Consider the following 21,540-nt stretch of genomic DNA (forward strand, 5'->3'; position numbering starts at 1 on the left):
TTTACAGGTAGGTCAGCAGTATCAGTCGGGGGGTACGTTTTAACATGCAACACCCCCACTGATAAAGAGATAGACACAACCCTTCTGCAGAGCTGATAATATAAGATAATTGGTGGTAGTGTCAGACCACAATTAATCTGATATTAATGACCTAATTCAAATGATCAGTGTGAAAAACCTAAAGTAAAAACTATTATTCACCCAGTGAAGTGGGTCCTGCAGCAGCAGGGATGTACCGTATTTTTTGGACTATAAGGCACACAAAAAATCCTTTGATTTTCTCAGAAATCAAAGGTGCGCCTTATAGTCAAGCGCACCTTATACATGAACTGTACTTACAGACAACAGCTGCCTTGAACTGTGCACAGGTCTGCCACCTGCTGGTCATTCATCCTTATAATCAGGTGCGCCTTATAATCCGGTGCGCCTTATATATGAACATAGACATTTTAGCAGGCTATTATTGATGGTGCACCTTATAATCCAGTGCGCCTTATAGTCCGAAAAATACGACAATGTAAATCCATAGAGGCCACTGAGGTCAGTAATAGTTATGTTGATGTCATTGGTGTCATTGATGGAGGATAGGTAGTAGCAAGGATTAAATGGGTGAATATTAGTTATATTCTTATTTTATACAATTACTTACTGCAGTTTGTTTCCTGGTGCCACTTACAGTATCTGGTGCTGTCAGCAGTTTAGGGACCAGGTATTGGGGGACTGTGAGACCCACTTGTCTGGCTCTGGGGCACTGCTCTATAGTTTACTATACCTGTGTAATAATCTTCTGTGGAGGTGAAACCCCCCCCCCCCCCACTACTAGTAAGTAGATTTGTGAAAGCCCCTGCTGTGGTGTCTGATGTTTCCCATAGATGTGAAAGAGGAACTTTGTACTTTTTTCTGACTTTTTCTGATGTAATGTTGGAATCTGATCAAAAGGGGAAACTTTCTCAATACTTTTATATTGCATGAGTAAACGAAAACACTCGTGGTAGTTCCCGTTCTTAGTCCTGAAAGTAGTTGAGCAGACACATTGTGACCTCTCATCACTGTCCACATCCCACGTGTATGGCCGTGGTCTAACAACTTATGTAGGTGTTTATGGGATGTAGGTTGCACATTGTGCTGGCAGATTGCTAGAATTCTGGGTCAATTGCATAAAAAACTGGAGCACAATGGATTAGGTGCCTAAACTTGTGACATCCACTACCACTTCTCTGATAACAATATGGTTCCCTACAGATTTATTATAATAACCACAGAAGCGCCGCTCCTGATGAACTTACATTGCTATATGTTTTCATTGATATGTTAGCTGACGCCGTCCCTTTAAAGCGCTTGTAGAATATTTGTGACTTTAAATGGGCTGAGCTATGGGAGTGATGTTATGTTGCCCAGTGGCATTCCTCTGGAACTATTCATTGTCGTTAGAACATGTACCAAAGGTGTTTTCCGGCTTTGTTAGAGGTTTGGAGGTGACTGCTTATTTTCCTTTATTCCTCTGCTGAAATGGAAAAATCCCAGTGTATTCTTAAAGGAAACCTACCATATCAGGAATCTACTCATCAGAAGTAGATTTAATGGTAGATTCCTCCTTCCTGCCTCTGCCCTAATCTGTAATTTAATAATTCTGGAACCTAACATAACTTGTTAAAAACTTTATTTTAGTAATTTAACTGCAGAGGCTACTGGGGCTTGGAGTAGCCTTGGCTCACAGTGATTGGCCAGGCTAGTACACGCCCCAGTAGCCTCTACACTTACTTTACATATTACTAAAATACAGATATAAAGATGAATAAAGCATTTAAATGCCTTAAAACCGTTTAAAAACATAACAAAGATAAGTGCCGGCACCCGCTCACCCTGAGCTGGTGCACGCAGAGGTCGCATTAACGCCTCACTACACGTCATAGATGAGGCGCCATTACCCCTCAAAATAATTGCCATGCGTAAAATTACGCTTGGCAATTATTCCGTGTAGAGCGCAGGCTGAGCGGCCCGGCGCGCGCTGCAAAGGAGGGGAATGTCAGTAGCGCGAACACAGCGCGCGCCGGACCGCTCAGCGGGGCACGTGACTAAGGGGCGTGCCGGAGAGACCCGGAGTGAGAGCACCGGCCACAGGGGAGACGGGACTTAAGAGCAAGGCCGGGTGAGTGTAGTGTTGTGCGTGCTGTGTGTGTGTGTGAGTGTAGTGTTGTGCGCGTGCTGTGTGAGCGGAGTGTAGCGTTGTGCGCGTGCTGTGTGCAGTGTTTTACCGAAATTTTCATACTCCTCCTTGGGTAAAAATACTCCTCCAAAATGGTGAGAGAAGTATTTTTACCCTTCTGGGAAAATGTTAGTGCGACCTCTGGGTGCACGGCATTTTCTGCTTGGAAGCCTTATTGGAAGTGGTAGGTTTCCTTTAACAAGTTAGGTTCCAGGATTATTAAATGACAGCTTTGGGCAGAGGCAGGAAGGGGGATCTACTTCTGATGGTAGATTCCTCATTGTAGGTTTCCTTTAAGTCTCTGCTTTTATAGGCCTCGCCATAGGGCAATGATTAAAATAATAACTACACTGCATGAAATAGTCTTGAGGATATTTGCTTTTCCTTCCTTTGTGATCCCAGCCTCTGATGCCTGTGGGGTGGTACCCCTTATTTATCGCAGCACTTAGGGGTAGTATAGCTCAAATCCTGGGTAATTTTTTTTGGTTATCGCTGTACCAGATGTGGAAAAATTTACAGTGGTGACATGTAAGACACATTGTATGTGATTCACTGGTCTCAGTAGTGAAAACTTCTCATGTCCCGGTCACTGCTGAGGCCATTGAATGTCTGTATGAGTAACCTGACCAGCAAGATCAAAGAATTATGGACAAGGCTGCCAGCAATGAAAACCGATGACCAATAAAAACTGATTTTCCATTTCCGGTGATCACTTCTTTTTTAGTTAGTGGTGTCCAACCCCTATAATGTCCTGGGAACGACACTATGGACACCTGTCAATATACTGTAGTAGGCCCATCATCATTTATCTGTGTTGTTCTGTGCTCTAGTGCCAAGATGGCTGTCATAGGGGTTTTCCCACCAAACTAGTTAGGCCCTATCCACAGGATCACAAGAATGGGGGTCAGAGGTAACTCAGTCGGACCCCTCATCGTTTCCCGATATGAGTGGAGCAGATGACCGTGCATGTCCATTTTGCTCCATTAATCTCTATGGAGCTGACAGAGATCTCCGATTGTGGCGCTCCGCAATTTCCGTCAGCTCCATAGAGATTAATGGAGCACAACTGCAAGTACATCCATCTGCTCCATTAGTCTGACAGAGATGTGATGGACCCCTCGTTCTCGCGATCTGTGGGGGTCTCAGCACTGAGACCCCCACTGATCAGCAATTTGGGCCCTATCCCCTGGATAGCGCCTAACTTTGCTTTGTTGGAAAACCCCTTTAAGTCAACGTGTAAAGCCATGGGCATATGAAACTACCAGTGTATAAATGACTCTTGATTACCAGTTTATATCTGTTATTGCCGTCTCTTTCACTTTGTCCATTTTCATTACTAATGAGAGCCTGCTTGTAAGAAGCCAAATAATCCCAGACAGTCACATTGCCTGGATCTGTGAGTAAGTGTTGGATTTTGATGGTAAATATAAAGGACATCTATCACCAGGTCAAGGATAGTAAACCATGCACACTGACATACTGGTGTGCGCCCCCTCTGACAGGATCTGCTCTTCTTTTAGTTCCTCATGCCCTTGTTTTTAAGAAAAAAACAGCTTTAAAAATTAGCAAATGAGCCTGAGGGGGTCGAGGCTCCACTAACTTCTATGGAGTCTGGAGCCCCTCAGGCTAATTTGCATAATTTGTGATTTCTTTTTTTTTTTTTTCTAAAAAAAAAACAGGGCACAAGAAACTAAAATAACAGCAGATCCTGCCCGAGGAGCACACACCAGTATGTCAGTGTGCTTGCTTTACAATTCTTCATCCTGGTGGTAGATATCCTTTAAGTCCTCCCAGTGTGATTGCTCATGGACAGATAGAGATCACATGACCCTCCATCTGTGGCCAGATGGAGCGCTAGCACACACTACCACGCTGTACAATTGGAACGCCGGACCACACTCAAACCGGTTGGTTGTATTCATGAAGGGGCGTGACTAGGAGGCTGCATGAAGCCTGGCAGTCGCCATCGGCCTATAGAGTGAGAGGGGCGGTCCGAGGTGTTTATTCTTTCCCGGATCGCCCCTCCCCCTCATGAATACGCCAAATCGATTCGAGCGCGATCCGGCGTTTCTATTTTACTAGTACACAACGCCGTGTACTTCTATTGGCTCGGACACATGGCCCCGCCTCTGAGCCGACTGCCCGAGTTGCCAGATTTGGATCATGGATTTGTGGTTTGTGCCCTATGAATGCACATGTTTGTGTGACCTCCATTGTGTAGGAAGAAAAGGTGAACTTTAGTTTTTATTTTGTCCAGCGTCCATTAAATAAAGGCACACGGAGCCGGGTTACTGACAGCTCTACATTACCATTACTGTGAAGAAAATTTTTTTTTTTTTAAATAAAAACTCAGTAAATGTTTTAAAGACGGGTGACCCTGGAAAGGCTTGTAGAAGTATTGCCAAAATCTAGGGGTATAATAATTCATCTATAGCAAAGAATTGTCTGCAAGTAGAGAAAATTCAGGACAATTGCCGCATTGAATGTGACAAGAGAATATTTCTATATTCTGGGATCAGGATATTTAGATATTCATAAGTGAAGCTTTCATTGTAGATCTCCTGCTCCATTATATTTCGTCTTGGTGTTCTGCTACTGATCTAAAGCAAATACATTTATTCCGTTCTGGTTGCTAGGAGATGATGACTTTTGGCACAATACTTTTCCTTGATGCCGTGTATGGCACCGGCCCAATTTGGATACAGTACAGAACACAGAATCTGGGATATCTGACATGCAGTAAGCTATTTTCAGGATCCAGAAATTTAGTAAATATCAAGCAGTGCATGGACAGTATGCGCCGGGGTAAAATTTAACCTAATTTCCTGAAATCTGTTTGTGTGAAATAAAACAATAGTTTATCTGGCGTGCTGCGGTTAGTCATCGCTAAATATTGGATGATGACGTTCGAGATAATTCCCCAGCTGTCCGGGTACAGTACTGTGTCTTGTGTCACGCAAAGTACAGGCGGCATATGGTGTAGGACTATTTTATAATTGTACAGGTTCTGCAGGGTTGTTCTTAAGTTGAATTTGTATGTAAGTTGAAACTGTATATTTTATTTCAAATTTTTATTGGTCTCTGTGACAATTGGATTTTAAAAATGTTGAGGTGTCATAAGAACCAGGATTAACAATAAAGCTTCATTACAGACACCTTTAATAATTGTTAGAGCTCTTTGTTGTAGTCAAAGACTAAAGTACAGTAAATTACCAATATCCAGAGGTTCGTTTGTAACTAGGGGTCGTCTGTAAGTCAGGGGGCCGCCTGTATATTCTTATGGATTTCATGCAAACTTCATGTCAGTCACACATCCCACAGCCTTGCAGATGCACATACAGATTTAGTAAATGATAACTTGGCATATAGCAAATAGCAATTCATTAAAAGTCAGCGCCAAAGTGTACCCTCCCACAGCGCCTCCGATTTACTATAACTGCATCAGAATCCCATTGTCCCATATATTATACCTATGTAATTGTAATTGTAATGTCATCCTCTGGACTGACAGTAGAGTTCATCCAAAACTATGCTTAGCCCCCTACCCTCTCCATGGAGATGCACGGCATACGGGTGTGTACACGGGGCGCCGTATCGCTCGGTGCAGCCTTTGCCGTCTATGGGGGACGTATGTGCGGCCTGAGATCAGCACTTGTTCATGTGCTGGGAGCCTAAGGGCGCGTTCACACAGTTCATTTTGGTTGCGGTTTCATTGCGCTCTGAAACACATTTCAACAGCTGAGGAGAAGTGATTTGCCTAATTACATTGTTAACACTTGCGTTTACAAAATGTATTGTAAATGCAATGTTAACGCATGCATTAACAATATGCATGCGTTAACAAAACATGTGTTACCAAATTGTTAACGCATCAATTATCATCATGTTTACAATGTGTTTTTTTGTAAACTCAAGTTTACAAATCACTTCTCCTGAGGATCACTTTTCCTCAGCTGTTGTAATGCATTTCAAAACGCAACCAAAACGCACCGTGTGAACTGGCCCTAATAGTTTGCTTCACACTTGGTTTCATGTGGCAATAAAACCCCTCCAGCTGGCTGGTTTGTATCCCTACATTTTTGCTTTTTTTCTATTAACTGTATTGGGTGTTTTGGGTCTGTACAGTAAAGTATTATTATGTAACTATCTCGTCAAGACATTTATATTCACAACATTTCCACGATTTTCCTTTTTGCTATGAGTAACCCGGGTCTACCTTGTACTGCTACTTTCCAGCCTAAAACCTGTAAGGAGTTCATGCCGACTCCCTTCTTCTGCCTTCTCATCATTGCTTCATACAGGAAGGTAAACGCTCGCATGCAAAATGTGACTTCTGCTGCTGACAGGTTCTCTCTCTGTATCTTCTATTAGTGATAAATTATCCTTAAAGTGAATCCATCACCAGAATTCTTCCTGACCTAACTTGTAGGAAATGTAGAGCCATGTACACACACGTCATCCACAACTTTGTTGTTTTTTGTTTAACTCCTCCCTCCATTCTAAAACTTCACTGAAGTGCACTGGGGGCTTCGACGCCACAGAAATAATAAAGCTTTTGCTAATCTTTTTGGACCCATGAGTGATGTAGCTGATGGTGGAAGGTGCTTGGCGGTGGTAAGTGTAGCAGGGGGCGTTGTTATTGCTGTGGAGCCAGAGCCGTTAAGTGCTCTGTTAATTGCCCTCCAAAGCACTTCAGCTTCATGTGCTTTATAGTTTTATATGGAAGGAGCAGCTGGAAAACAATGGTAAGGGTGACATTTGTGGGTCCTTTGTAACATAGCAGGCAGTTTGAGGGCATCCGTCACCACAATTTACCTACCCAAACGCCATCCTCCAACCAGAAGATAACACTTGATTATACATAAGGCTTTCAACCAATATATCTGGCAACTTCCATTGTACTCCTAGAGCCACCATTGACCCCATTGTGTTCCCAGTGGGGAAGTCCATTAGAGCAGAACAGAGTAGTATTAAAAAGGTCTATTTCTATCGCTATTCCTTATGTCATGTCCTAAGATATGAATAATTTTTGGACACCTTACATCAGTGATGGCGAACCTTTTAGACACAGAGTGCCCAAACTACAACCAAAACCCACGTATTTTTTGCAAAGTGCCAATGCGACAATTCAAGAAGTGACTTAACTATGTCACAGGTTTAAATTGTATAGGCACCTGAGGACACCAATACAGTAGAAAGAAGGAGAAGAAGTTTGGATTATCATTGTTCCTTCCTTCTAGGGTCCTGTGCTGCCTGGGACTGCAAGAGGCCTTAAGTCCTCTCTGGCAAACTCTACCCTGGGGTGATGGCAAGGGTGCCCATACAGAGGGCTCCGAGAGCCACCTCTGGCACCCGTGCCATAGGTTCGCCACCACTGCCTTACATGATAGACTGATCACTAGTGATTTGCAGGGTCACATAGGTGGGGACATGGTGGTCGTATATAACTTTACATATTACATTGTAATGTGTTATCCGTGTGCTGGCCGGGGCCGGAGTCCTTCTGCCAGTAATGATGATAACATAATGTTTCTTAATTACAGCTTCCACAGTAAACACTGAAGGACGTCTAATCCATGTCTGAAGGTCGTTGCCGTGACAGTCCCCACCCAGACATGATTTTTATGTCCTCGGGCAGCGCTCCAGTATTAAAGTCGCTGGGTGTATTATTTCCATCTCCGTCCCTCTCTGCTTAGTACATGTATCATATTGTATGTACAAAACTGCATTGTTTTACTTTCTGAAACAACCAGTTTCTATTGTGTTTTAATGCAGAATGACGTTAATTCTGCTTATGACATTTTTTTTGCATAAATATAAATTACACTAAAGAAGTGGAGTTACTATCTATTTATGAGCATAATAAAACTACTACAGATGAATGTTGTTTCTGTCCGTATGCTATCCATATTTTTTCTTTTTTTTTAGGCTGTCGCACATTGTCACGATTTATCGTAAGTGTCTGAGAGCAAAACTGTTGCACACGGCGACCAGTCAGAGCTCAGCTTTCATTTTCCAACAGCTGTTTATAAAATGAAACCTGAGGTCTGATTGGTTTCCATGAGCAAGTAGAACCGTTTTGCCTCTGACATCTCGGATAAATCTCCCCCATTAATTTGAATAGCCCCATTCGCCTGCGTTTTTCACAGATCCATGAGGAGGCTGTAGAAATCTCAGAGCAGGTCTGAGGGTGCTATCACACAGTGGGGCAGATGTATCAAGCTGTCTAAAAGTAAGAATGTTTTTAGTTGCCCATAGCAACCAATTACAGCTCGGCTTTCATCTTGCCAGTGCCCACGAATATTTTAAAGGGGAGCTGCAATTTGTTGCCTTGGACATTGGACTGTTTTTAAATGGACAGAAAACGCATGCGTTTTTGTATGTTTCCAATGGGCGACACGGTGGCTGAGTGGGTAGCACTTCTGCCTTGCAGCGCTGGGGTCCTGGGTTCGAATCCCACCCAGGTCAACATCTGCAAAGAGTTTGTATGTTCTCTCCGTGTTTGCTTGGGGGTCCTTCGGTTTCCTCCCACACTCCAAAACATACTGGTAGGTTGATTAGATCAGTGATTTTCAACCTGTGTGCCGTGGCACACTAGTGTGCCGCGACACATGGTTGAGTGTGCCGCGGGGAAAGTTCCCTGAACTATGGTGCCCCTGTGTAGCGCTCCCGCCGCGCCCCCGTGTTTCTGCCCCCATACTTACCTACAAGCCCCGCGTCGGCGATCCGCCCATCTTCTGTAGCTCCTGCACCACGCAGCCCATGTGACGTGACTCACACAACCTGACGTCAGGTCGCGTAAATCACGTGACCAGAGGCGCGCGGTGCAGGAGCTACAGAAGATGGGCGGATCGCCATCAGGAGTGAAGGTACGCGGAAGAAGACATCAAGGGTAAGTATATAGGGTTATTATTTGTATAGGGAAGGAAGCTAGGGTCTTTTTTTATTAGTAAAGGGAGGCCTCTAGGGTCTTTTAATTAGTAAAGGGAGGCCGCTAGGGTCTCTTAATTAGTAAAGGGAGGCTGCTAGGGTCTTTTAATTAGTAAAGAGAGGCCGCTAGGGGCTCTTAATTAATAAAGGGAGGCCGCTAGGGGCTCTTAATTAGTAAAGGGAGGCCGCTAAGGGTTTTTTATTAGTAAAGGGAGGCCTTTTATGACTGTTTTAGTGTCATTTTGTGCTATTTTGGTTGGTGGTGTGCCCCAGGATTTTCTAAGTATAAAAAGTGTGCCGCGGCTCAAAAAAGGTTGAAAATCACTGGATTAGATTGTGAGCCCCATGGGGACTGGGAACAATTTGTCATGCTTTGTGCAGTGCTGCATAATCTGTAGGTGCTATATAAATAATAATTATTATTATTAATGCGTTTGGCGGGTTTGAACTTGTTTTTTTTCATTTCTGGAAGTGTAAGCAGCTGTGAAATGGACTCAAACTGCACCAAGAAGGTACCGTGTAACCATACCCTTAGCAACAATGGATGAGCTACAGATGACACAAGAACTGTGCTTCTGATCATACAGCTCAACACAGACTGCAAAAATGAACCACGACCTGAGAACAGCACATATGTGCAGGTAGTGTTAGGGTACATTCACACTGCCGTATGGGGACACATATACAGCCGACGTATATATGGCATATATACATCCCCCATAGACTGCAATGAGTGCACGGGGCCGTAAGGGAGCGGTACGGTGCGGCCCCGTTCTGTAGCCGGGTAAAAGATAGGACACATCTTTCCCTGGAATACAGCGCCATGCCCCATGTTTCTCTATGGAGAGCGGCGCTCACCCCCTCCTCCTCTCCACGGCGCCGATGTGTGCCCGTCATGCTACGGTACGGCGGGAACATATTAGTGCAGTGATGGCGAACCTTTTAGCAACCGAGTGCCCAAACTGCAAACCCAAATCCACTTCAATTATTGTGAGGTGTTCTTCATCAACGTTCAATCATACTGGCCTCATGAGGACAAAAACGGAGAACACAGAGAATCAAGGGGCCAGCTGGAGGTACTCCAAAAATATTTAGGCCCTGCCTACACATTCTCCCTCTTCCTACAGTCCTAAGTAGCCAAGTAAGTCACTTTAAAACATCACTGAAAGCAGCCTTTTTTAAGTTGCTTGGAACTACAGGAAAATTCTTTAAGACCTGCCTGGTGTGGGGGCGATGGCCCACAGAAAGAGCTCTGAGTGCCGCCTCTGGCACCCGTGCCATAGGTTCGCCACCACTGCATTAGTGTAACTATAGCCTTACTCTGTTGATGGTGAGGTTTCTATAAAGGTCATATTTGAGTCTTTTATTGCCACTAAGATTAAATCAAACCTTATTGTGGTAGCAACATCTTTAATGGCGACTTAGGTTAAGTTCTCACCGGTCCTATGATATAAGAGGGTAATAGCATCTTTGATTGTTATCCCCTATCCAGAGAATGATTGGTTTGATGGCAATATTATAGTTTGTGTTAATTGACTTATTAGCTATATAATTTCTGTACTTTTCTAGTCATAGACTGGTAATACTGTACTTTCGTGGTTACTAGGATTATAACTCTTGTACATTGATTTGTGTCTGTTTTAAAATTTAAATGCGATGTAAAAAAGTCCATGTAAAATTTAACGCGCCAGGAGAAATGATGTCTTTGAAGGCTTGTTACCTCTACTTTGGTGATGTAATTGGAAGGCAGTTTTACAAGATTATAAAGCTGCGCACATTCTTATTCCATTAAATATGTAAAGCCTATATCCTCCCCTCTCATTATAATCTGTCCTTAAGAAGAGAAGCAGAGGATGGTATATTTGCGCTTGTAGTTGGAAGTTACTATGTGCAGTTTTATATTTGTTTTCATTAAAGGACATCTACCACCAGGATGAAATACTGTATGCAAATGAGTATATGGAGCCTAGATCCCCTCAGGCTCATTTGCATACAGTCCTTCATCCTAGTGGTAGAAGCCCTTTACCTAAAATGGATATATATATATTATTTTTTTATTTTGTGTGTGGTGGGTTACTTATTATTACATTACATTATTTCTGATATGTACAAGAAGAAAGTTGTCCAATCCCATACTAATTGCTATGTATAAAATGAGGCCCATACGTTTATAGGCTGAAACGTGTTGCTTTTATCCAGTAAAGTAGTCAGTGATTCTTCACCTCCACTGTGACTCTGTGTCAAGTTTATCTGAGAGCCGGATGCCATATCACATCACCAATGGGTCGGAGGTTGGATTCTGCATACCCTCTCTAGCATCCTGAAAATGTCAGAAAATATCATACAGGTTATAACACGACAACATAACATGAACATTTATGTTCTATTTCCATACAAAATGATCCATGTTTGCCACTGCCTGGTGTCTAGAGAGTAAAGCAATGTGCATGGCCACCTGCTTAGCTTGGTGCTGGTGGACGCACATGCTCAGTAACTCCCCACTGGAACATGATCATTTTTCTAGTCGGCTTCACCACCTCTTGTGAGATTGATCACTTGCTGCACAAATCACATTCTTGTACTGTTGAAAGTGGTCACAGAATTTTAAGTTTTAATATTTCTATTTTTCATTTTCCTACCGTACTACTTCAGTAATTGAGTGCTACCTGTACCTAAGGCCTATTTTGGGATCTTTTGTAGTTCTTTGGTGCCTGTCATTTAAACCAGCTCTATTATTTTCATTGTTTGGCTATGACAAAGCCGAGAGCAATAGCAGAAAACGATCACGGGTGCGGACACACATTACTTTAGCCTGTAGTTGTTATATATTTGTACCATTACAAAACATGAAATGAAGACGCAAGTAACAGATTGCATTTCTTGTACTGTTACTGTCACATACTATAAATATCTTATACCAGAATAATCTGTCCTACAGAGAAAGAAGCAAGAAGTGTTGGGTTGCAATCAGCCATCTCTAGGTATTTGGGGAAGAAAATGGCTTTATTTTAAAGTATAACCCGGTAGGATCCCTAATATTCCCTACTTCTTCTATTGGCACACTTAGTGGGGTTTAGAAAACAGAGATATGGAGTGTTGTTTGTGACACGCGGTTGACAAGTTTTTTTTTTTTTAAAGAGAACCCTTCATGCAAAATAACCCCCCTAAACTAAATATATTTTCATAAACTGCCATTAGAGAGCATTGCCTCTATCCCTTCATTGTCCCTCTACATGCCTGTAAACCTAAGCAATGAGGTCCTAAAGCTGTATGCAAATGACCTGTGAAATGTCCAATGAAGCATTAGCATATTCAAGCTGTCCACTCTATTCATGAGTGGGAGGTACAGCCACACCCCCAGTGCTTGACTGACAGCCTGTGTAATGATGTGAGGCTGTATAATGATGTGCTTCCTGGTGCTGGTGGCCACGCCCTCTGCAGCCTGTGTGTGCATGTCTGTGTGTGTATAGGAGATACAGCAGCTCCAGGCTGCAACCATGTTACAGCAGAACATGTCAGATTCATGAGTAGCTGATGTCTGTGTCTCTCACCTGTATATTAGGAGGATGCAGCATGTCAGCAGATGCAGCACACACACTAGCAATGCTTTACTATACATTACACACAGACATGAGCAGGGGGAGGAGAGGGGAGGGGTAACAGGAGTGACATCACTGCCTCTGACCATGTGACCAGCCTCATTTACATGATAAAGAATATATGATTTTACAATGAATAATGTATGAAATAACTAGATAAAGGCTGGGATGGGATCCTTGTGAGCTGCTTCAACAGGTAGTAGTGACAAGAGAAGTGACACAGACCTGATGACAGGTGTCCTTTAGGTTTTTGTGAAGGCTTCATTTTCTTATACAGTAAAATAAGTTATACTGAATGTCCAACGTCTACATAAAACTATTTATATTCTAACAATATAACTAATGTTAATGGTTAATGCATGCCTCGTTTACAGATATGATCTTCAGATTTTTTGGGAGATTTTTTTGTCAGATTTATCGCTGCTTCTACGCCAGTTTTGTGGCATAGAAGCAGTGACAAAAGAAAAAGAATTTGCAATTCAAAGTAGTTATTCCTCATAGGTTACCTAACATTTTGGTAGTTATTTTTTTCCTTTGTCTCTAATTCTAATAACAATATAAATTATTGACTGTACAAAGCTGCTATACTATTGTTATTAGTATTTTTGAGTGATGATCAGGATTGCTGCTGTGTCACAGTCCCTTGGGTGTGTGTCGCCCCAGATTATTTGATAACCCATATGACAACTTCTGGAATACTTCTATAACGCTAAATACACACCTGCAACAAAGGCTCTGTAAGGAGCCTAAGAACCCCCATTATAGTCCCACTAGGGGCTATCGCTACATAAGTGGCTGTTGAAATAGATTAAAAACAATTGAAAATGAGGGAGATTCAGCTAAGATAATGGATATGTGTTACCCAAACCGGAAATTCCCATCTATCCAAGTGCAAGTAGCTGCATTGACTCGGGCAAACTTACCAGTAGTTAGGCCTCTTACAGACAAACCGAGTGTCAAACTGGACGTTTTTGGGTAGAGTTAATATTTTCTATATTGGTTATAGTGGTATCCGTTTTTGGAAGTCCTAGTATCATACAAGTTATGTCAGATTATATATATGTGATACTGTGATACTCACAGCCATCTTTGTGGGCCTCAGGTCATCACTCCAGCACAGAGTTAAGCTGCTGTCACATCGCCGTTTTGGGGACGTATATTCGGTGCTGTATGAGTAAGACTGTGCTTATGTTATCATACTATAAAAAGTCCCCAAAACAGTAAAACAGTTAGTCAGTGTCCAGCAACTGCAAGGGAACCTGACAGCACATTTTACACCTCCGGTAGCAGATGAAATGTCCTTTCTGGAATTGTCTCTTTTATGTAAATTGTCACCATTTACCTCCAAAAATTCCCCTCCAAAGTTAAGTGTAAGTGAACAGAAAAGAGGCATATTTTGCCAGAGATGTGTCAAGTTTAAAGGGTGCAGAGGAAGAGTCTCTTCAGACACTTGAATCGTCAGATCTATAGCACCTAGAAGTATTCATTCATTTTTTTAACCTGTCTCTCCAGTTCTGTAACTCACAAAACCACCAGTCTGATGCAGTGTAAAAGATGAAATACCTATCTTTACGAATTAAAGATTTAATAAACCAAACGTATTTTGGGGGGACGGGGGGGGGGGGGGGGTCTGAAGTGACATTCCCCTTGCAGAATCAAAGTTGACTCCTCTCATGCAAATATGACTCTGCTCATTTTTACATGGCTTTGGAGGAGTTTTTTTTTTTTTTTTAATAAGTAAACCGGTTAAAATTTACAAAAATGAGGGGATTCTACAAGAAGGACATATCATACTCTACTTGAGGGGGCTGCCTGTTTACTGGAGTAAAATCCGGTGACGGGTTCCCTTTTAAATGAAGTGTGTTTTTCAATGCATTTCCATGTTCTCTTGGGAATCCTTGCTGTAATGATTAAAGTTTTCCTTAAATATGTCAATAAGTGTCATTTATTGAATTGGATTACCACAATCGGGTAAATTTATCTGCTAGTCTAATCTGCATGTGATAATGCAGGTGAGCTGTTGACAAAAACCTTTTTCGTTCTTTGCTAATCTGCATGTGAATTGGTAAACTCCCTTTAAAGGAAACTTGCCATTTTGATTTGATGCAGTATGAAGCAAACATACCTTGAGACTGCTGTAGCTACACTGATGCAGGATCATATCTTGGTTAATTCCTGAGCTGAGTGGTTTTGCTGATAAAACAGATTTAAAAAATTATGATAATAAAGCTCTGCCCCTCTATGGCTCCTTTAGCACTTAGCTTGGCGCTTCTCCTAGCAGGAGTTTTTCTCTGCAGGAGAAATTGATACAATCACTCCTCTCTCTGACAGACAGAATAATCAATTGCTGCACCATCCTTCAGCTGCTGTGTATGAGTGATCCAGCTCAGGTTGATTAGTCATGCCATTTGTAATTCCAAGCTCCCTTGTGTAATGTTTTGATCTAGGCAGCCAGTGTGACCCAGTTTTCCCAAGGTCCTGAATGTTATAATTGTTTCTTCAGCAAAACCATTTAGCTCAGGGATTAAACAAGACATGATCCTGCATCAGTGTAGCTACAGCATTCTCAAGGTATGTTTGCTTCATAATGCATCACATCAAATGGTCGGTTTCCTTTAAGTCATGATAACCCTTAGGTGAGCACAAGGCTGGGGTTGCTTTTAGTCTAAAAAAGAAACAACACTCACAGTTTCTATTTCTTTGTACAGATCGGGCCCAGTTGCCCAGAAATATGATTGAAAACAGTATGTTTGAGGAAGAACCAGATGTGGTGGATCTTGCTAAGGAACCGAACATAAATCCCCTGGAATCTGAAGAAGTAGAATATGAACCAAGAAGCTCTCGTCTGCTTGTGCGAGGTTTGGGTGAACACGAGATGGATGATGATGAAGACGACTATGAATCGTCCGCAAAGCTTTTGGGCATGTCCTTCATGAATAGAAGTTCTGGGCTCCGAAACAATTCTGGGAACTACAGACAGGTGCAAGAGGGACTTTGTCCGACTCCATCAGCAAGAACTGTCATCGTGAGCGTTGTACTTGTCGTGATTTTAGTGTCCGTAGTGACAGTCATTTACCTGCTTCCAAAATGTACATTTACCAAAGAAGGATGCCATAAGCAAACGCATCCAATGGAACTGATCTACCCCATTGCCACTAACGGGGAACTCTTCCCATGGACAAAAAGTAGACTTCCAAACTATATTAAACCTTTGGAATATGATATTACTCTTTATCCCAATCTTAATACAATGGAATTTTCTGGCAAAGTTAATATAAGGTTAAATGTTACGGGGAACCCAAAGGCAATTGTACTTCATAGCTCAGGTCTCCAGGACATGCAGGCCAATGTCACTATAGGCGGGGTCATACATAACCTCACCGTTTTGGAATATCCACCTTTTGAGATGATTGCTATGGTGTTGCCGGATACACCGATGAAAGTTCCAGAATGTTTGCTTTCCTTGGAATACCGCTCCAACCTTTCAAGTTCTTACTATGGATTTTACAGAATCTCATATGTGGATGAAAGTAATAACAGGTACTAACAAATGTTTACTACGTGCTGTGTTAAAACAGTCAGTTTATTATTGAGGTTATGTATACTGTACAGGCAACCCAGTTTGGGAGAAACATGTAGGGGACCCAAGAGCCATATGGGGCTCCTAAGCCAGAGGTTGGTGAACATTACATTATTGTTACATGGTTATGGATAAGTGATGGTTCTTTGTGGTTACCACCACCTATCCCAAGACTAGAGGGCATTATTATTTCCATTTTAATGGATAGGGGGTCATGTGTGCACACTACAGAGCCGACTAAATCTGCAGGACTGCTGAAGATAGATAAGCACTGTCCTCAATTATCTGAGGGAATGCAGTACTGTCCATGCCCAACCAATTTGAGTTTACAACGGCGGTTAGAGGTCCCAAGCTCTTTTGATTGCTTTGGGTCCCAGACATGGATAGGTGATAAGTTACTATTGTGGGACACCTCCTTGGTCAATGAATGTGTGCCCAGTACCACAATTACTCGACTGTAACTTGGCCTTATCATATGTATTGAGTATCTTGAATAAAGTCAAAGGTCCAACAAGTCCAACCAAGCCAAAAATCCCTTAAAGCTGATGTGGATTGATCCATAGTGGAGAAAATGTGACGGCAAGAAAAATGCCTAGATCAAGAAACTAATTCCCTGCATATATATAGCTCCTGGCGTCATACAGTTCCTCCCTATCTATTGTTCCTAATGGTGGAGATTTGGAATGATTACACTGTTCTTGGACGCCTTCTAACCCAGTGCTGATCAAGTTTTGACTTTCTGGCCTCAGCTCTGTTTTCTGATATTAAATGGTTGGAATTGCTCTGTAAGTAGCAGCCTCTTATCGGATTGTTAGCATGAAATGCCATGGTTGTGGGGGAGCATTATGCTAATGTTTGCTTTGTGTCTCGGTACAGCTCCTGGCTTGCAGCTACACAGTTTGAGCCCCTCGCAGCGAGAAAAGCTTTTCCTTGCTTTGATGAACCGGCATTTAAATCCTCATTCCGACTGAAGATCAAAAGAAGTGATGAACATATCGCCATATCCAACATGCCGAAGGTATTCTCCTCCCGCTTCTGTGTGATTATAACTAATGGGGGACATTCTGCATCATCTTCCGCATATTCAAAATGGTGACATTCATTTTTCTGATTTGGCAAGCTCTGTGCAGCGCTGCAGTATCTGTGTGCGCTATATAAATAAACGAATTATTACTATTTCTTATACAAATGTTTTTGCAGGCAGGGCTGTATTTGCCATTAGGCACTTGAGGGCCTATACCTAGGGCTTAAACCAGTTACAAGAAGGCGTGTTTTTTTTTTTCTTATAGGAGAGGTGGCCAAGAGAGTCCAAAATGTTGGATTTATCACAGCTTTGACTGGTCTGCTGTTTGTATTCTGCTGTTTTATAGTATAAAAGAGAATAGACAAAGAAGTTGAAGGAAAGCTATGATTTAAAAAAGTAAAAACAGTGTGCAAATACTCACCTCCAATCCTCTTGATGTTGATCCCGGTGTTGTCCTCCGGCAGTCTTGACACGGTGGGATCACCTATAAAAACAAACTTATAATTAGCAGCATAGAGAGCGAAAACAAGATGTTTGCTGCTTCAGGCTGCTAATCATGGGAGAGGGAGGTGCGGGGCATAATTAGCAGCCCGGAGCATTGGACATCTTGCCACGGCGAACTATAAAAGAGCTTTAATCTGGGTATGTTGAGGCATGTGCCAGTGATGGGACAGTATTACTTTGCCTTTCAGTATTCCTTTTCATTATATAAAACTTTATGCATATTTCTCTCTGATGTTGCTGTATAAATTCTGTGTTATTTAGCTGATATAAGGTTATTTAATAGTAATTCAAAAGTCAAATACAGCTTGTATCTTGTATGTTTTGTATGATAACATGTTAAAGCAGAGACAGTGAACCTTTTAGAGACCAAGTTCACAAACTACTTTCAAAATCCACTCCTTTATCACAACGTGCTAACTAGGCAATTTAAAGGGCATCTACTACCAGGATGAAGGATTGTAAACCAAGCACACTCCCTCTGGCAGGATCTGCTCTTCATTAAGTTTCCTATACCCTTGTTTTTAAGGAAGGAAACAAGCTTTAAAATGATTCAAATTAGCCTCTATTTGCATAATTTTAAAGTGTGTGTGCCAGAGGGTGGGGTGTACACAACAGTATGTCCGTGTGCTTAGGGGTGCTAAAAATGGATCTCCTGGTGACAGGTTCCCTTTAAAGGAAACCTACCATCAGAAGTAGATCTGATGGTAGATTCCTCCTGCCTCCCTCTGCCCTAATATGTAGTTTAATAATCCTGGAACCTAACCTTATTTGTATTTTACTAAAATAAGTTTTTTAACAAATTAGGTTAGGTTCCAGGATTATTGGATTACAGATTAGGGCAGAGGGAGGAAGGAGGAATCTACCATCAGATTTACTTCTGATGGTAAATTCCTCATGTTCGGTTTCCTTTAAGTTGTAACTTATTGCTATTTTTTCTGCCACTGCTTTCAATTGCATCCTTAGGTTGCCAAGACAGTTAAAAAAGGAAAGGAAAATTAGATTATTAATGAAGGATTTTTCCAGGGTCCCCTGAACAGAAAGAATTGGAGTGCTGGAGAAGGAGCACCAGTGATAATCCATCACTGTCCACATCTACTCCTCGTGCTCCTCTAGGGAGCCCAAATTGTGTCACTTTAAAATAGCACCAAGTGTGGCACTTCCTGAGCTGCCTGGGACAAGATGGCATGAGTCATGCCTCAAGAACTGTACTTGGGCAACATCCTGGGTGCCCACATAGAAAGCTGTGAATGCCACCTCTGGCACTTGTGACATAGGATCACCACCACTGTTATAGCCTAGAGCTGCAGTCACACTTAATAAAAATAATAATAGTTCTTTATAAAGCGCACACAGATTACGCAGAGCTGCATAGAGCTTGTCAAATCAGTCCCTGTCCCCAATGGGGCTCACAATCTAATCAACCTACCAGTATGTTTTGAAGTGTGGGAGGAAACTGGGGGACCCGAAGGAAACCCACGCAAACACGGAGAGAACATACAAACTCTTTACAGATGTTGATACTGGGACTTGAACCCAGCGCTGCAAGGCTGTAATGCCAACCACTAAGCCACCATGCTGCCCGACTTCTGCTGTTTGCTCAGTGCTGTGCAGAAACGGGCCGCAAACGTGGTGCAGTGTTCCAGACAAGTGTAGATGGGAGTGGTTAGTAATATGAGCGGGAATGGGACGTGCACTATAATTTGCAGTCTGCTCCGTCACAGTCGTGTCTCCCTGCACATGGTTGTGCACAATAGACCTCAGTGGCGGCTATGAGTTAGCTGACGTTTTTTGTGGCACCATATAGGCCACCATATAGGGTCATAAGGTCCTCAACTACCTTAACTAAGATAAACTGCCTTGTCGTGCCACAATATAAATGATCAAAAACACATTTTCTTTTGCAGATTAACACCACAGTGCTCCCGGATGGGCTACAGCTGGATGAATTTGCCACCAGTGTAAAAATGAGCACCTATCTGGTCGCTATAATAGTTTCTAAAATGAAAAGCATCACTGCAGATGTGAATGGGACTTTGGTGAGTTAAAAGCAAAGGGCACCGTGTAGTAAACACTCACGTTCTTTCTCTCCATCTTTTCCGTCCAGCGTGCTTTCCTAAGACTAGAGAGTAATGGAAACATCAGCTGTGCCTTACACGGAGGGGGTGTTTACACGTAAACGCAAGCAAACGCTTCAAAATCGCTAAGAAGTGGAGATTTGTCTGATTACGTTGCTGTCAACATTGCATTTACAAAACACATATGTTAACATTAACTCATGCATTTGTAATCACAATGTCAACACGTGTTAACAGTGCATTTATGAAACGCATACGTTAATACGATCTTTACAGCTGTGTAATCAGGCAATTCTCCTCTTCTCAGCTGTTGTGATGCATTTGAAAACGCATGCGTTACTGCCAATTGTCGGTCAGTCAGTCCACCTTCATACAGATCAATGTACCTTTATGCCCAGGGACTGGCTGTGAGAATAAATTTTCTCCAGGGACCGCTAGGTGGGTCTGTTGTCTATCCAAAAATGTATATTTGCGCACCCACCTTAACTCCCTGTGCACCTAGCTTATGGTATTCCATTACCTGAAGAAGTGCCCCCCCACTTATATTGTCTCCTTTTCTGTATCATACCTCCATCCTTCAATGCCCCCTTTCCTGCACCATGCCCTCTTTCCTACTGAATGCCCCCTTTCCTCAATGCTGCATGCCCCCCTCCCTCAATGCCCCCTTTTCCAGCCAAACTCCAATCCTCGCCTTCCCCATTGCCCCGGGCGACCTTCTCTTCCATATCAATGCATTGCTTTATTGTCAATCGAGCCGTGTACTAACCCAGAAGAGAAGTGAGAGAAGAGAAGGCAGCTGCGGGGGGAAAGTGGTCTTGGGCCACGGCCCGGAGGCTGGGGAGCACTGGTCTATGTGACTGTACAATTTCCCAAACTATGTCCATTTAGGGAAAATTGATGACAAATTAAAGAGAGTGACTATAGGAATGGTAACCAAAGAGCCCAGCCAAACTATCAGGCTCAGATTAGAGGTGAATTCTAAGGTCAAGATATTGGGGCAGATTTATCAAGTATCTGAAAGTCAGAATATTTCCAGTTGCCCATGGCAAACAATCACAGCTCCCCTTTAAAATATTCATGAGCACTGGTAAAATGAAAGCTGAGCTGTGGTAGGTTGCCATGGGCAACTGGAAATATTCTGACTTTCAGACGCTTGATAAATCTGCCCCTTTGTGTTGGATCAGAACATCTGTCACAGTCTTTGCCAAAATGGACTTCAAAGAAGATGACTGAAGAGCACTCGCTGACAAAATGCATATAGACAAGACACTGAGGTTAGGGGAGACTGTTCTTTAGACAGATAAGACAAAACCAGAGCTTATTGGCAAGTCTCATCATCTTCGTGTTCACAGATAAAACATTTACAAAGAACATTGGACTGACTGTGATACATGGAGGAAACTCTGTTATGTTCTGCTTTCCTGCAGCTGGCACAGGGTAACTTAAATGTGTGTAGGGTTTAATAAAACCCTGTCGGTCCTCTAACACTCATCCAGGAATGGCTAAGAAAAACATAGGACCTTTCTGACTTTACCTTCTATGAGCCCTGATCAAAACCCTTATTGAACATCTATGGAAGAACCTAAATCTTAGTCTGGAGAAGACACTGAAGGACCCTGCTC

The 21,540-nt window shown here is 42.5% G+C and overlaps 1 protein-coding gene across 1 annotated transcript in view; it reads left to right on the top strand.

Moving 5' to 3' along the window:
- LNPEP (leucyl and cystinyl aminopeptidase) overlaps positions 1–21,540 on the top strand; it is a 71,934-nt gene that overhangs the window by 6,563 nt on the left and 43,831 nt on the right. The window contains exons 2-4 of the mRNA XM_072139927.1: positions 15,444–16,275; positions 17,192–17,333; positions 19,748–19,879. Coding sequence (XP_071996028.1) covers positions 15,444–16,275; positions 17,192–17,333; positions 19,748–19,879 — 1,106 coding nt within the window. The remainder of the gene's footprint in view (positions 1–15,443; positions 16,276–17,191; positions 17,334–19,747; positions 19,880–21,540) is intronic.

The sequence above is a fragment of the Engystomops pustulosus genome, chromosome 1 (genome assembly GCF_040894005.1).
Source record: "Engystomops pustulosus chromosome 1, aEngPut4.maternal, whole genome shotgun sequence".
NCBI classification, from domain to species: Eukaryota; Metazoa; Chordata; class Amphibia; order Anura; family Leptodactylidae; genus Engystomops; species Engystomops pustulosus.